Source organism: Mytilus edulis, chromosome 3 (assembly GCF_963676685.1).
Source record: "Mytilus edulis chromosome 3, xbMytEdul2.2, whole genome shotgun sequence".
Classification (NCBI taxonomy): Eukaryota; Metazoa; Mollusca; class Bivalvia; order Mytilida; family Mytilidae; genus Mytilus; species Mytilus edulis.
In genome coordinates this window covers 72708334-72726598 of record NC_092346.1, presented here as the reverse complement: position 1 = coordinate 72726598, position 18265 = coordinate 72708334, and the positions used below count along the sequence as shown (strand labels likewise).

Below are 18265 nucleotides of genomic sequence, written 5' to 3'. Positions count from 1 at the left end.
CTCCTACATTTAAGTCCTAGGAAGTTTTCACTTTACTGTCTGTTTGTACATATATTGAAGATATGCATGTGGTCAGGGTTTTGATATTTATCAATATTTGCTCTTTTGGGAGATAGTTGAACTTTGTCTTTTAATGGAGTATTTACTTGCATAAGAGGAGCGTGCTGCCATGCTCAACTTATGCATTTTAAAATAACACTTTGCATCTGAGGGGGCATCAATTGTGTCTCCCAGACACAATAATATCTCAAAGAAAGTCCTACATTGACTTTGTTACAATACAGTTACTTCAGAGTGGAGTCAGGAGCATCACTGAAGAAAAGAAAAATCCAGCATTTTTTTTCATTTTTAAAGGGGCATAACTCTAGAATGGTAAAATTGATTTGCCACCAAAATTCGAAATGATCTGTGTTTTGTGGTAACAACTTCACTCAAAGCTAAACAAAAAGCAACGTCATTTAAATCTATGCCTACCTCTGCTGAATGTTTATCATCAGATACTTGTAACTGTAAATCATCTCTATAAGTGCTAACAGATTTGATTTTGTGATGACCCTTTACTGATGCAGTGAATCCTAACTTTACAGGTTTTATTGAGTTCCGTGTATCTCCTGCATCTCCAGCTAAAAGAAAATAATAAATGCTATTTGTTAAATGCATTATTTAAAAGTTGTTGGAGTAAATTCAAACTTAAATAATACAGAAGCAAAATGGTGGTACATGATATTTTGCAATCTTTATGGATGTGTAGCCTAAGAAACACGATTTATGTGTCAAGTAAAAACAAGACTTTATAGTCTACTGACAATCTACAAGTATATCAAATGGTGGGGGTGAATAACCAAGTCTGTCTAAGCTTCAGTCTTTCAATTGTCGCTTAAGTTTGACATATGACCTAGCGCCCTATATGGGTGATTTTATTTATTTCATGGTGAATTAGCTTATCAATTTCAGCAGAAGTACAAGAGGCTGTCACAACGACAGCAAACCGGATTTATTAACATTTATTTGTGTCCTGGCAATATCACAAGAACCATTACTGATGAATGGTGAAAGTGAAAATCGTCAATATCAAATTTGACCTCCATTTTGTCATCAGTATCAACATATTAAAATTTGAAAAGCTTAGATTGAATGGTTCATGAGTAAATGCAACAATGTGAATGGAAACGCCATTTTATGATCTTTCAAGAACCATAACTCCTGAACGGTAAAAGTCAAAATCGTCATTATTGAACTTGACCTCTATTTTGTCATCAGTAACAACATATTAAAATTTCCAAAGCTTTGGTTGAATGGTTGATGAGAAAATGCACGGACACGACGGGAAACGCCATTTTTCAATCTTTCAAGAACCATAACTCCTGAACGGTAAAAGTCAAAATCGTCATTATTGAACTTGACCTCCATTTTGTCATCAGTAACAGTATATTAAAATTTGGGAAGCTTTGGTAGAACAGTTCATGCATAAATGCACTGACACGACTGGAAACTCCATTTTTCAATCTTTCAAGAACCATAACTCCTGAACGGTAAAAGTCAAAATCGTCATTATTGAACTTGACCTCCATTCTGTCATTAGTAACAACATATTAAAATTTGGGAAGCTTTGGTAGAACAGTTCATGCGTAAATGCACGGACACGACTGGAAACTTCATTTTTTAATCTTTCAAGAACCATAACTCCTCAACAGTAAAAGTCAAAATCGCCATTATTTAACTTGACCTTCGTATAGTTGTCAGTAATAACATATTAAAATTTTAAAAGCTTTGGTTGAACGGTTCATAAGTTAATGCACGGACAACATTTGATTTCGCCCGCCCGACGTACATCCCCAAATCAATAACCGACATTTTTGTCACAAAAATCCGGTTATAAATGATTGGTTCATAAAAAAACATCCAGAAAACAAAAGTTTTGGAAAGATTAGTCTTATAATAGCTGCCTTGATCTTGAACTTGACTTGCTGACCAAAAACTTTTGAACCCAGTTTGGCAAAAATTGGACAAGAGAGACATTATCTAGAGATCAAATTATTTTTTGATTACAGTACTATTAATAGCTGCTGAGAAATTGACCTTAGACCTATTGATCCCAAAATCAATATGGGTGTTTTTCTGGTTTCTATTGGGCATTATCAATTCAATGAGGTTGTTACTGTTGTATTAACTATTGTGGTTTCATTTTTTTCTGTAAGTACCAAATTTTGTGGATTAAAGAAGACTTGCATGTTTATGGAAATTTAGTTTCGTGGTTGTGCTGAATTCTGCATACAAGGCTATGGAAAATTTGTTATTCATTGAACATTTAATTTCATGGATCACCTGTTAACAACGAAATCCACGAAAAATATAGTATCCAACAAATAATAATGATTCCACAGTATGATGTCATTGCAGTAAGTCCAGAAAAAACAGTCCATTCTTACTTCATATGATGTCAGACTGGACTGATTTTAGAAACAAATAACGATTTGAAAGCAGAAGTTTATTTGAGTTCAACACATGTTATAACAATCATTCATAAATAAACATCATTTATATCTATTAAATACTAGGTTATTAAAACAGGTTGATACCAATCTGTTCAGACAAATACTCAGTACCATTTCTATGGGTCTTTAAACTAATTATTTTTGTTAATGTTAAGAATATTGTTAAATGTACACCTAAATTGCAAACCTGTGAATTTTCCTTTTTTTTCCCTACAAGATAAATGATATCGTTTTTTTATAAATTATTTGAGCTTGTATAGACTGACCTGATGAATATCTAGTATTCAAAACATATGGCAATTCAAAAATCAGATCCCCATCTGGTTGAACAGTTAACTCTACAACATATGCCATGGTCAATACAGCTGTTTCCCCAGCATCCAAGTTACCAAGCCTACACACAAAAATATCTCCAGCATATTTACTCTCCGATAGAAAGAACGCAGCCTGACCAGTAGATGTAGCTTCTTCAAAGGTTATCTTAGCCTAAAATAAACAAATACTGTATGTAATGCCTAAATTATCCATAACTTTATTATTTGACAAGGTGATAACAATTATAATTATACAATGACTGTCGTCTGATTTTTCAGCTGCAGTTTTTTGTTACATTTAAATACTATTGAAATAGTTTTTTTTTGTATTTTCAGCAGCATAATAGTATAAAATATCAAAGTCATAACATGAACAATACTCACTTGATCTGAATGTATGCACCGCTTGCTTATATAGATATTATAAAAGGACATCACTCCAGAACAGTAAAACTTTAAGTGAGGCCACCCAAATTCAAACTTGATCTCTGTTTTGTGGTAATAAGCATTGCGTATAAGTTTCTACACAGAGTGGTAAAGGCACACTAAAGTTAGAGAACAGAAACAAAGAACCCTTCCATTTATAAATGGGCATAACTCTAGAATGGTAAAAATTACACCATCCAAATTCAAACTTTATCTGTGGTTTTTGGTTATAACATTATGTGTAAGTTTGCAGAGGTAAAATAGCAACGAGTAGAAATCTATATATCAATTTGGTTTAAATATTAATCTTCTGTTAAGATGTTTGTAAAACTGTGCTATGATATTTTTGTTTATCAATAATAGGAATAATCCCATGTCATAGAATGTATTTCTGAAAGCTGGGAAAATATTTCAATTTTTATTAAATAAACTCATCATAGATACCAGGACTGAAATTTCATATTTACACCAGACGTGCTTTTCGTCTAGAAAAGACTCATCAATGACATCGAATAAAAAAATGTTGAATAGGCCAAATAAAGTACGAAGTTGAAGAGCATAGAGGACCAAAAATTCCTAGAAGTTTTGCCAAATACAGCTAAGGTAATCTATTCCTGAAGTAGAAAAGCCTTAGTATTTCAAAAATTCTAAATTTTGTTAACAGTTAATGTATAATTATGAACATATCAATGATAACTCAAGTCAACACAGAAGTGCTGACTACTGGGCTGGTGATACCCTCGGGGAAATAAATCTTCACCAGCAGTGGCATCGACCCAGTGGTTGTAAATAAACTCATCATAGATACCAGGACTGATATTTTTCCTATGAACAGATGAAATATTTATGAATGGTAGGGATTTTGAACCAAAAAAATACATGAATAGGGGGTGTCTTTAAAAAGCCAAAAGTCTGTACCCAAATAAATATGTTGACACCCCAACTGTGGTTTGTCTGTGTTCTTTTTTTTTTCTTTGGCCATGATGTTTTATGTCTTTCCCCTTTAAAACCTAATGTCATTAGTAGATTGAATTTAATTGTGGTCATGAAATATTATGACACTGTCACACATACTTTTATAGAAGACTTCTTTGAACCCTTTTGACGTCATCCGGTTCAATACAAACTTGGCTCTTTTTATTTGATTACCAGACCAAATTATTCATGATTATTTGATTATCTAGGACTGTATTTTTGATTATTTGATTATCTTCTTTAAAGAAAATAATTAATAATTATTATTTATGTGATTATATTGGCAAAACAAATTGTTATTATACGAATCTTTTACACTCCCCTGAATGGCCTGAATTAACTTTCACAATTATGGGAGAAACTTTAGATTTTTAAAATCTTACCTGTTGCTTTTCTTGACATTCTGCTACAATATGTCTGCCATTAATATCTGCTTCAAACTTATACACAGCTGACATGTCGTCAATAGGGAAGACATAACGTGTCTCGATAGATTCTGTGCTGTTGTTAACATAGGTCAATTTAGATTCAACATTGGCAATGAATCCTTGGATTGTCACATGTGTCTTTGATTCTGTTAACGACACTGGAAAGACAAAATGAATCTACAATCTAATGAATCAATTTGTCAGTACTTTACCCATATAATTCAAGATTCAATATCAGTAGAGGGGAGGGGTACAGTTAACAAGTGACTATACAAATTTGAACAGAAAATGCATTAACTTAAAATAAATTAAGTGGAACAGACGAATATATTGAAATTATAAAGAAACTTAAGGTTCAAAATTTAAACAAATAATAGTTAGAATGTGTCTAGAAACACAAATGTCCTTGATCAAGCTTTGCAATTTTCCAAGTTTAAAAGGGGCATAACTCTAGAAAGGTAAATAACTCACAACCAAATTATTACTGTCTGCATAATGTGGCTCTTGGCATTTTGTATGAGTTTCATAAAATTTGGATGAGGAAAACTTAAGCTCAAGTTGGTGAAACAAAAAAAATACAATTTTCCAAGTTATAATTATATAAAAGAGCACAACTCTAGCAAGGCATGTGACTTACTACCCAAATTTCTAACTCTGTCTGCTAGTTTTCGTTCTTAGCATTGTGCAGGAGTTGCATAACTTACCGTAAGGTTTCTACTCCCTCAGTCAAAATTGACCGTAGATTGAATTGGCAATTATGTATACATGTATGGTCATATAGCTCTTCAAATGTTTCAATTCTACATCGTTGGCTTTCAAATAAAGCATTCCTGATGAAAGTTATTCAGAAAAGCGTGTCAGACACATGAAATTAATGAAACAATAACTTACAAATTAGAGTAAATTACTCATTCAATAGTCGTTAGCAGGGTGGAGAACACATAATTTTTTGAATGTTCAAAAGGACAAATGAATTAAGACTTTTGATTGTTTTCATTGTGTTGTGAGGATTGGGGTTAAGACAATTGGATATATCCATCATCATCTGTAAGACAGAACTTCCCGTCAACAAACTTGTGTCATTTAATCTTTCACAAGAATAACTTCAACTTTACCCCTAAGAACTCTTGGTTTACCGTTAATAGCTTTCTTGTATTTAAACATCAACCATAGATGTATGACAGAGTTAAAATGACTTTCAGATGTGTTTAGGTTTTTAATGCTAATGTTTGCGACTCAAAGAATTTATTATAAATTATGTTTTATATTATATATTCTACTTGGACAATAAGTTAATATATATCTAATTGATAATGGACATTTTATAGTCAAAGTGACAATAATGCCTCAGGGCTTAATCATTTATCCTTCTTAAATTAGAGACATTGCTAAAAGAGTTGTATTAATTATTTATCTTTCTTTATCTGGATAATAACTTGTTTATATTTGTCAACACATTATGTAATAATTGATCTTAGCTTATTGTTTAATTCTCATATAAATATATTGTACTATTTTGTGAAAGACAGAAGTTTGGAAGTCACAGGCTTGGTGACAAGTGACAAGTTCCAGTCTTGGAAATAAATTATATACTAAGTGGAATTAATCTTCTGTGTATTACTGCTAGTTTATGGTGCATGGTTATTTAGGTTTAACATTTAGTTGTGACCGAATCCTCATATCAGTCTCCTAGTTTTAGACTGTGGATTTCTTGGATACAGATTATGCCTCTGCAATATGAACTTCATATTTTTAGTCAAAGTTTGGATGAAATACAAACCAGGTTTTTGTCCTGACACCAGACCATACTTCTTTCCAGTGTCTGTTTTGATGCGACTGGCCATATCTAATTCTTATATACTGATGAACTGTATGCAAGGTCAGGAAAAGAGTTGTATCCTGAAAAAAAATATTTAAAATAGCCATTTTACTCAATACATGCAATTAAGGAAAGATGAAAAAGCTTATGAACATGTCCAAAAGATCAATAGCACATGTTTCAGGGAAAATGAAATAGGAAAAAGACTTGTCTTCTGAAGTTGTAGAAGAATCATATAATGGCAGTTCACAATATAATGCTTAAATGATTTAAATTACACTTACAGAAGGAAATGAACAGTTGTATTTATACAATCTTCTCTCTGCACATGTTTAATAGGGATTGTCTCATTTTAAAAACAGTTTCTGCAAGGAACTATACAAGGAACTGCACATGCAGAGTTTCAAAATTTGAACAAATAATAGGCAGAATGTGTCTAGGAACATAAATGTCCTTGATCAATCTTTGCAATTTTCCAAGTTTAAAAGGGGCATAATTCTAGAAAGGTAAATAACTCACAACCAAATTCTTACTGTCTGCTTTATGTGGCTCTTGGCATTTTCTATGAGTTTATAAAATTTGGATGAGGATAACTTAAGCTTAAGTTGATGAAACAAAAAAAATGCAATTTTCCCAGTTACAAAAGGGCACAACTCTAGCAAGGCATGTGACTAACTACCCAAAGGAGTAGGTCCGGTAAGGACTCATTTTGGCCTCAAATTTCAGTTTCATCTGACGAAAGATTTTGACCACTTTTTAAAGACTCAAGTGTCTATTTCACTTGATTTAATTAGTATAAGTGAAAGATTTTAACTGATTTAGTCATTAAAAACGATCCGATTCGAGCTCAAATATGAAAAATCTCTCAAATATGCCAAAAAACGTCACTTTTCAGATGGTTTTTGTCAAAAATGAAAGTGGCCGCATCCGTGTTCATCCACAACCTTTATATATGTTATGTATTATCATAAAATACAACTTACATTTCAATATTAAGGATGAACACGAATGCGGCCACTTTCGTTTTACAAGGAAACCGTCTAAAATTTAACTAAAATGATAGAATTTTGAAGATTTCAGTAATTTAGCATGACTTAATGGTGCTACAACCCGATATATGTGCATTGTATTGTCAAAAACAGCCCATATTTATGTAGCAGAATCATTCAACTGTCCAATAAATAACTAAAAGTTTACATTTTAACAATTTTGTAAAACTGTTATATTTTGGGGCCAAAAAGGGGTCTTACCGGACCTACTCCTTTCTAACTCTGTCTGCTAGTTTTTGTTCTTAGCATTGTGCAGGAGTTGCATAACATTTTGATAAAATAAATGGGGAATTGGTCAATGGGACATAGATAATACCACTGCTTGCATATCATATAAAGTTATAAAGGGACATAACTGAAGAATGGTTAAAGTGATCCTATCCAAATTTGTACTGATCTGAGTTTTGTGGTTATACATATTGTGTATCAGTTTCATAAAATTTGTTTGAGGCAAGCTAAAGTTAGAGAACCGAAACAAAAAAATTAAGTAATCTTATCATTTATAAAGTAAAAGTGACACGACCATAATTAAAACTTGATATGTATTTTTGGTAATAGCATTGTGTTTCATAACATTTGGTTGAGGCAAACTAAAGAACAGAAAAGAAAAAAGCTGAATTTTTCCATTTGTAAAGGGACATAAATCTAGAATGATAAGTGACGCCACCAAAATTGATGCTTGATCTGTGTTTTGTGGTTATAAGCATTGTGTATAAGATTCATAATATTTATGACCCAACATAAGTGACTTCCATTTATATTAATCATTATTTAGATTAAGAGATTGTCAGTTGCTCGATCGTAATACTAAATTTTCAGGTAAGTGAATAGACAGTACTGCGGAAATATCTCGATAATTACAAGAAATTATATTTGGTGACACATCTCCATTTAAAGGGAGTGTACCAAAAATTAACATTTAGGTAATTTGTCAAGATTTTTCACCTTTATTTGTCTTGCAGATGACTCTTCATAGGCTATTTAAAAAAAAAAATCTGACACATTCCTACAACATAGAAGGCATCACAGAAAAAATAAGATAAATAGCCTTTCAAGACGTCATAATTATTTGGACTAATCTTGCAGGTACCCCAATTATCGTTGTGTCATATGTTTTCGTATCATCCATATTTCATCGGTTTCGATTGCACACGCATATATTGTGACATGTTTCTATATTTGGAACAACAACCACACTACAACTTGACATTTTTAAAACATATTCAAAATGGCTTTAAAAGACGTTAGAACAAATTTAATAAAACTGACCTGTTTCAGCCATTTTTTTTTTATGTCAAAAATATGCATCACTAGAATAGTCGTTGAGAAAAATTCTGAAGGGTTAAATGAAGTATAGCTTTGTCGTTTGTCTGTCAGACACCGGATCTTCAAGACATGTTACTGACATGTGGTTTTTTTTGGTAGTTTTTATTACAAACCAGTGAGTTAAAATTAACTGAGTTCTTATCAAAAATGGTTGTTCAAACTCCGTTTATCATTCAATATTCAATTGACAATTTTTTTTATACAACCTTTAAACATATAGATGAAAACAGTCTTATATCTTTTAACATTTAATCAAAATATTTGAAAACTGCATTTAAATTAAAAAAATAAGGTCTTTAGTAGAAACCCAGTGCCAATCGAAAAATAATCAAAATGTTAAAATTTCAACACATGAAACAACAACCAAAAACTATTTACTAGTTAGTTTTAATACTGAAAAGAATTAAATAACTTTTTTGATGATTCAAGCAATTACCAGAACCACTACTCTATAAAATACTCATTTCCGGATTTTATAGTCATTTCCTGTCTGTGTATTGATTCAGTTTTTACTTCATACGAAAACATGAAAAACTCGAGGCTCTAAAGAGCCTGTGTCGCTCACCTTGGTCTATGTGAATATTAAACAAAGGACACAGATGGATTCATGACAAAATTGTGTTTTGGTGATGGTGATGTGTTTGTAGATCTTACTTTACTAAACATTCTTGCTGCTTACAATTATCTCTATCATTATGAACTTGGCCCAGTAGTTTCAGTGGAAAATGTTAGTGAAAATCTACAAATTTATGAAAATTGTTAAAAATTGACTATGAAGGGCAATAACTCCTTAGGGGGTCGATTGACCATTTTGGTCATGTTGACTTATTTTTAGGTCTTACTTTGCTGTACATTATTGCTGTTTACAGTTTATCTCTATCTATAATAATATTCAAGATAATAACAAAAAACAGCAAAATTTCCTTAAAATTACCAATTCAGGGGCAGCAAACTAACAACCAGTTATCCAATTCATCTGAAAATTCTAGGGCAAATAGATCTTGACTTTATCAACAATTTTACTTCCTGTCAGATTTGCTCTCAATGCTTTGGTTTTTGAGTTATAAGCCAAAAACAGCATTTTGCCCCATGTTCTTATTTTAGCCATGGCAGTCATCTTGGTTGGTTGGCCGAGTTACCGGACACATTCTTCAAACAAGATACCCAAATGATGATTGTGGCCAAGTTTGGTTTAATTTGGCCCAGTAGTTTCAGAGGAGAAGATTTTTCTAAAAGATTACTAAGATTTACGAAAAATGGTTAAAAATTGACTATAAAGGGCAATAACTCCTAAAGGGGTCAAATGACCATTTTGGTCATGTTGACTTATTTGTAAATCTTACTTTGCTGAACTTTATTGCTGTTTACAGTTTATCTCTATCTATAATAATATTCAGGATAATAACCAAAAACAGCAAAATTTCCTTAAAATTATCAATTCAGGGGCAGCAACCTTATAACGGGTTGTCCGATTCATCTGAAAATTTCAGGGCAGATAGATCTTGACCTGATAAACAATTTTACCCATGTCAGATTTGCTCTAAATGCTTTGGTTTTTGAGTTATAAGCCAAAAACTGCATTTTACCCCTATGTTCTATTTTTAGCCATGGCGGCCATCTTGGTTGGTTGGCTGGGTCACCGGACACATTTTTCTAACAAGATACCCCAATGATGATTGTGGCCAAGTTTGGTTAAATTTGGCCAAGTAGTTTCAGAGGAGAAGATTTTTGTAAAAGTTAACGACGAAGGACGTCGACGGATGCCAAGTGATGAGAAAAGCTCACTTAGCCCTTTGGGCCAGGTGAGCTAAAAATATGATGTGTTTTTTTGACATACAAAAATCTCAAAATAATCAGAAACGGTAAAAAAAATCGTAGTAAGCCTTGACAAAAAAATCAAGATACAAAAAAACATTCGACAGAACATGCTTTTAAAATTGGCAGTGTCTGTGCGTACCAGCATGCAGGTACGAATATTTGAAATTGCTATTCGTAGGCTACGCATACCCATATCCTGTTTTATAATAATGTGCCATTGGATCGGGAATGACACGTGAAATATAAACGGAGATTATCGATAATATGGGGATTTCGTGAAGAACGAGTGAAGAGTATGAAAAATAATATTTTCAAATTGTATTTATTAGATAGTAATACATGATAAACATTGCAAATTAATTGCACACTGATGGCAAATGAAACTGTACAGTCCCTGTAAAAGAAAAACATGATAAAATTTAATACTGTTATAATTCTTTAAAATACATTTACGTTTTTTTTAGGATTTATAATAGTATTAATTTTACTGAATTTGAAAAATACCCATATGAGATTTAAAAATAATCTTTTAGTAAAATGTAAAACAGAAACTGAAATTTAGGCTTCAAGTTTAAAGTAGAAAGGACATTCCATTTGGAAACTACTGAAAGTAGACATGTCCTTTAAATCATGAACGGTTTACAACAGAAAAACTAGAAGTATTCTATAGAAATAAACTTGACTAATGAATGAAACACGTCAAATTCGATTTGAAAATACAATTTAAAACAATTTATTACCTTGTATTAGACAATTTCCTGTTGAATTATTTTGGAATGTTTTGCCTACGTGAATACAGGAATACATGAATACATGAATACAGTTAAACTTTAATTTTTGTGTTTCCGGTTCTTCTATTCTCTGCAGCTGCAATTGACTCCTGAGTTCATTTATACAATTGTATTAAATAAATCGACTGATAGTTTTGAACAAATCAAGTTGTTCCAATTCATGATAACTTTGAAATGTCTTCCCCACATATATCACTCTCTTCCATTTTAAGAATAATTATTAATTAATTAACCAATTTATTCACTAATTGCGACAAATTCCCTATATACATGTACTTCACGTTTCATTCCTGATCCGATGCCATTTTATTATAAAACTCGATGTGGGTACGTGTTGCCTACAAACGGCAATTTGACTATTTGTACCCGCATGCAGGTACACTCACGTCCCCGCATGCAGGTACGCGCAGACACTGCCTTTAAAATTTGAGTACACACGTGAATAAAAACTTAACAGTGAAAACCGTAAGAAGTGAAACTTGTTATTAGTACGAAAACACACGAAAACACATCACACGACATAGGCACTTGTTTTCTATCCATGGCTAGATATACCATCCCTATATCTATCCATGGCAAGATCTTACCATGGATAGAAAACAAGTGCCTGTGTCACATGATGATACGCCCCCAGTGGCGGATCCAGCCATTTGAAGGGGGGGGGGGGGGGGGGGGGGGGGGGGGGGGGTTCCCAACCCAGGACAAAGGGGGAGTTACAACTATATGTCCCCTTTCAAATGCATTGATCGTCCAAAAAAAAGGGGGGGTTCCAACCCCCGGACCCCCCCCCCCCCCTGGATCCGCCACTGGACCCTCATATATAATGTGCACCTTTAGCAGTTTAGTGGTTTACGATTTATCAGGTCAGGAATAACCACCAATTGGTGGATTATACCTCAATTGACGTATAATCCACCAATTGACGTATAATGGTATAGACCAATTGGTGTATAATTCTTTGTTTTTCAAAAGAAATTATTCTATCAAAATGGAGCATTGTTTTCTTAAAACCATATTATGGTATGAAAACTTGTCAAACATTCCTAGTTTAGTATAGTGACATAACATATTGCATTTAATCAATAATTGTATTTGCAGTTTCTTCTATTGTTATCTTGTCAATTCTTGATTGGCAAATTTACCTGTAATCACCTGTCAATGGACATCATTACTGTCTGCAGTCATGCGATCATGAGTACAACTCCACAGGTGAATGGAGCTCTTTGTTAATACTTGACTTTCATTATCAAAAGTCAATCATGGTCAATAGTACAAATGTTTCAACAAAAGAATTGTTGTACACATGCATTCTCAAGAGATGCAGCAGGCTTTGACAAAACTGAAACTTTCAGAGGACTCAATAAGGGTCATAAAATAGGTTGCAAGTTGCAAAATCATGCTCCTATCTCACACTAGCATTCTATTACAAAAAAATTGCAATATACGTCAATTGGTCTGTACCAATATACTTCAATTGGTGGATTATACGTCAATTGAGGTATAATCCACCAATTGGTGGTTATTCCTGACCCGTTTATTACTGACATACTGTTGGGCGTGTTATTTCTCGTCCTCGACCTTTATTACCCATGAGGGTCTCGCACGATCGGCTAATCGTGAGTGGAACATACAACTCATACAGGCAATATGTCAAAAAATGAGTATATATACATAATGATTACCTGATCACATACGTTATTTTTCTAGAGTGACATTTTGGCGGGAATTCTGAAAGTCAATGGTCTCGGGAAGCACTAATGACAGGACGATTGCCCGGATAGTGACAGGACGGTTGACCGGACGAGATATAAATAGTCATAATTTTTTTGTTATTCGGTAGATTTGTTTAATATTTGTAGACCTTAAAGATATTGAAATATATTTTATGAATCAAATAAAATAAGTGAAAACAAATATTTTTGAGCAAAATAAAGTTGACCGGACGGTATTAACACTCGCCGTTAATAAATACCAGAGACATGTATATATGTCTCTGTAAATACGCTATACATAATATATTCAACTGGTCGGCAACAATTGTTAATATCTCTTTTGTTTAACAATATTTGTCCCAAAAAATCCGGAATCTGTGAGAATAATAAATATTGAATACGAAAATATAACCTTTACAGTAAAAAAAAATGTTTTTCTCCATAAAAAGTTGACCTGACGCAGAGACATATGTGTATATATGTCTCTGCCTGACGGTATTCACATATGCCGATGTACGCGTTAATTATATTGAACTGATAAAAAAAGTGTTACTATCTTATTTGTTTTACAATATTTTTTCACGAAACTAAGAAATCTACGAGATCAATAAATACTTGATATAAAAATATAAACTTTATAGTACATAAAAATGTATTTTTTCAAAAAAGTTGACCTACAAGCTAAACGCGGGCATGAACAAACCAGAAAATTTAATAACATTTGATTTTTTTCGGTAATTTTCTTTGATTTTTTATAAAAAAAAAAAATGAGAGAAGAAACACATTATTTATTCAGAGACATATTATATGTATTATATATCTCTGATCTATTCAACTTAAGCAAAGAAATGTCTACCGTTACTGGCGTATCAAATAACATGATGTCCTTTTCATGACAGTTAAATTGTTTCTATGCAGAATACAGACGTGTAATTGAGAAACGCTTTTTATCAGTTTCTGTAACAAATTGAAAATAATGCTTCGCTGAGCGCAGCTTGATAAGACCGCAGAGGTCGAATCCTGAACAGTTGGGGGAAATTTGGACACACTATTCAAGCTTGATACTGTCTGAATTTGGATTGTGATAAAATTTTTGACATACTATAGGTTTCTGACACAAAATAAATGTGGTCAATTATCTTAAAAATCTATTGCGCAATACTGTGGAATTGAAGATTTCTTCTTGAAACTTTTCAAAAATTCGAAATTTAAAAAATCCTCCCCAAATTCAATCCCAACCTTCCGTTTGTGGTATTGAACCTCCTAAAAAGTTTTCATAGAGATCCGTTCACTTTACTCTTAAACTAAAGTTATTGTCCGGAAACCAATGTGTTTTCGGACGACGCCGCAGACCACGCAGAAGACGACGACAACATTATACGATCCCAAATTTTTTTTTTGCGGTTGTGTAATAGTGCCTAGCCGTTTTATATGGAATGATTGTAACGTTGATATTTGACCGTGAGACTACAATAAAGTCTCAGACATGAGTTATATACAACGAAGCTGATCTCGTTTCACATTAACCAAAAATGTTTAAATTGTTCAGACAAACATCGCTGCGGGTCGACAGTGAAACTAGCACTGCGCTTGACAGTTTATCTATCTTTACAACTACGACAACAAACAACCGAGGTCAATCCTGGTGCGCACAGAACAGCTCTCAAGATATAGGGGTCAGTAGTGTTATATGCGTACTACGAGCCCTAAACCTCGGACGCCGGACGCCAACACCATATTTGGACCTGGGCGCGGACACCGACGCCATATTTGGACCTTAACGTTGACGCCATAGTCGACCCTGAAATCGGGTTGCGAACTTGGGGTTGGACCATGTGACTCGGACGACGACGCCATATTTGGGCTTAAACCCTGGACCAGGCTACCCCCCAAGGCGGACACTATTAGTGACGTCACACCCTTGAAAGTGGACGCGAATTCTTCTTAGCTAAACGCCTACCCTTCAAGCCCAAACCCAAACACATACATCTGTGGTAATTTAAAAAAAAAAATTAGTTACTACTTTAGACATGCTTATAACAACTGTAAGAATTCTCCAAGATACATTATTTATATTTAAGCAGTTAATCAGATTAACTGTCACTCAATCTAGTAGGCGGCACTATAAATAGATGCACGTGTAAAGATAATTGGATTAAAATGTTTGATATCAATACATAAAATATTTATCTTTTTTTTTTAGTTTTTGGATCGCTTATCGGAGAAACATGACAATCGTTAAACATTCAGTACAATTGCTTTTCAATTTCTTTGAACCATTTAATTAATATCATATGGAGCTGATTAGAATAACACCTCAAATAATTAGATTAAGAGATAAAGCACATCTGGTGATTAAACATAATTATCTTTATACACTTTCTTTCAATAACGGTCCGTGTATATGTAGGTATAGTCTTACGCTCTCTGTGCGGAACATGTATGTATAGTCTTGCACTCTCTGTGTGGTACATGTAGGAAAAGTCTTGCGCTCTTTTTACGGTCCGTGAATGTAGAGTCTTTTGGCTCTGTGTACGGTCCGTGTAGGTAGAGCATCGCGCTCTCTATTTGGTCCGAGTTGGAAGAGTCTCACACTCTCTGTGCGAACTATTGCAACAACTTTCTGCAAAGTCCTTGTGTGTACATCGATAATGACATAGCCATTCACGTCATTGGCGACATAAAATACGCGAATTTTAATGAAATCCGGCTATGTTTGAATATATAATGTTGCAAGGTATATTTCTTTCTCTTTCTAACACACCCTCATTTTTCAGTGGCATTTCAAATTTCAAACCCTTCACCCAGGCCGACTTATGTTTTAAAGCCTTAATGTTGTATTATTATTTAATTTGTTTTCGTTCTGAATATGCAGGATATAGATGCCACTGGACATTAAGCAAGCGCCAGTCAATATACTTATCAATCAATTTACCACACTTTGATCTACATGTTCATCGTGAATTTTGTCTAATTGCTGTTAGATTAATATATTTTATAAATACTGACCGACCGGACCCATCTTCACTAGCCAAGGGAAAAATTACGATTCATTCCCCTCCTCGTAAAAGAGGGAAGAAAGATACCAGAGGTAGAGTCAAACTCATAGATAGAAAAATAACTGACAAAGCCATGGCTAAAATAAAAAGACAAACAGACAAATAATAGTACAGAAGACACAACATAGAAAACTAAAGACTAAGCAACTAAGCAACACGAACCCCACCAAAAACTGGGGGTCATATCAGGTGCTCCGGAAGGGTAAGCAGATCCTGCTCCACATGTGGCACCCGTCGTGTTGCTTATGTTATTACAAATCCGGTAAATAGCATAATTTGGTAGGTCACAATCGTAAAAAGGGAAAGGGTACTGTAGTTACGACATAAGTCACATAAGGAACATATCCGATATCATCTGTGAAACGGTTATTCCATAACGGTCAACCAAATCGTGATGGCGTCCGTAAAATTTACGAAGGGATGATTTTAACTTCACCATTTGGAACTCTTGGTTTGATAGCTTCCTTGTGAGTAGCAATACTCAATCAAGGAAATCATGATAGGAAATACAAGCACGTATCAATTGGGAGATATATATATGTTGTGTACAAGTTGTAATGTTGTACAAATTATAATTTGTACAGATTTTTTTGTACAAGTTATTAGTGTTGTATGGCCTGCTGAACACAAATGGATGATGCAAGCACACAGTCTTTTATTTCACATATTTCTGTCTTATTTTCACAACTTTATGATAAAGTTTAATACTGAGAATTGATACAAAAACATTATAAGACAACAAAAAGACTTTGTATGGATAGGAATATGGTAAAGGAAAAAAATAAAATTAGAATTTAAACCATTCAGGTATCCTTATTTCCAGTTTGAAGACAAAGAGAATAGCACTAAATGTTAGGTTGAAGTATATAAAGTTGAATTTAAAACATTACACTGGTACAGTTTAGAAGATAAACTTGTATCACCTGTTGCAAGAAGGTATGTGTTCAAAAACTTATAACTTGTACAAAAACCCTGTACAAATTATAGTTTGTACAAACTTACATCTTGTACACAACATATATACTCCATATGAAGGACTAGCGTAACCCTAGGCTAGCGAAGATGAACTGGACCATGCACAACTCTTTTAGTTTGTTGAGTTGTTGTCTCATTGTAATTCTACAGCAGCTCCACTTCTCCCTTTATAGTTGCTGAAAACTAATGAGCTTTCTTACCTGTGACATACACTGCACTGTTTCTGTGCTCTGATATCATTATAATCGTTATTATTTACAAATATAGATGTTTGTTGCTCATAACAAATAAATTATATTCAAAAATCGATATTATAGGGTCGTTTGAAGGGGACTTGTCATTTTGTGCAAAGAAATTAACAACATTAAATTAACGATATAGTTACCTTCCTCTGTGTTCTTTCTTATTCTGTCTTTAAGTTAGTCGTTAATATACCTTACCTGTGTTATTTTGAAACTGTACACATTTCACAATCTAAATTTATTTTTATTTAAAAATAGATATTACCTTTATTATTACCGTGAGCCTAAAAATAAATTATATCGGAAACAAACTTAACGTTGATTGACCATGCTGAGGGTTTAAATATTAGTTTTCTCTAAAAAAAAAAGATTAAAAAAATCATTTTGTAATTCTTCTGTTATAATAGTTGAAATTTCGAAAAAGAAACTATACTATTTATCTTTGTTTCAAATAAAGAAATACTTGGCATGAGTAAAGTTTTATCCTGTCCAGTACCATAGAAAAATATTCATATAACATTTCATTGCATATAAGAAAATAACAATCACTGGAAGTTAGCCAATCAAACTTCTCCCCTTATTTAACCTGTGTACAAGATTTAGTAACACTGTAACCCCAAGTTTACAAAATATTCTATAGAAACCCCAAATAAAAAATGATGGTGCTTTGAAATACCCAAGACATATGTTTATGACACAGAAATGTTTTACCGCAATAAAATGTAGGATTAATTGCCTACAACTGTCAAATTCAAGGGAATATTTTTTTCGACCTCTATATAGTCTGGTGTGCCAGTCTACAATATTCCTTTAATATATAGCTTATAAAAAGGAAT

The 18265-nt window shown here is 33.2% G+C and overlaps 1 protein-coding gene across 3 annotated transcripts in view; it reads right to left on the bottom strand.

Annotated features, from left to right (window-relative positions):
* Positions 1-17646, bottom strand: part of LOC139517344 (von Willebrand factor A domain-containing protein 5A-like) — a 71757-nt gene extending 54111 nt beyond the window's left edge. The window contains exons 1-5 of one of the 3 annotated variants that reach the window (XM_071308283.1): positions 17573-17646; positions 6419-6537; positions 4594-4796; positions 2762-2981; positions 475-623 (exon numbers count right to left, since the gene is read on the bottom strand). In XM_071308283.1, the coding sequence (XP_071164384.1) occupies positions 475-623; positions 2762-2981; positions 4594-4796; positions 6419-6482 (636 nt within the window). In that variant the 5' untranslated portion in view covers positions 6483-6537; positions 17573-17646. Of the gene's footprint in view, positions 1-474; positions 624-2761; positions 2982-4593; positions 4797-6418; positions 6538-13123; positions 13234-17572 lie in introns of those variants that run through there. The other 2 variants (XM_071308281.1, XM_071308282.1) reach the window with 2 other exon arrangements.
* Between the last annotated feature and the right edge of the window lie 619 nt (positions 17647-18265).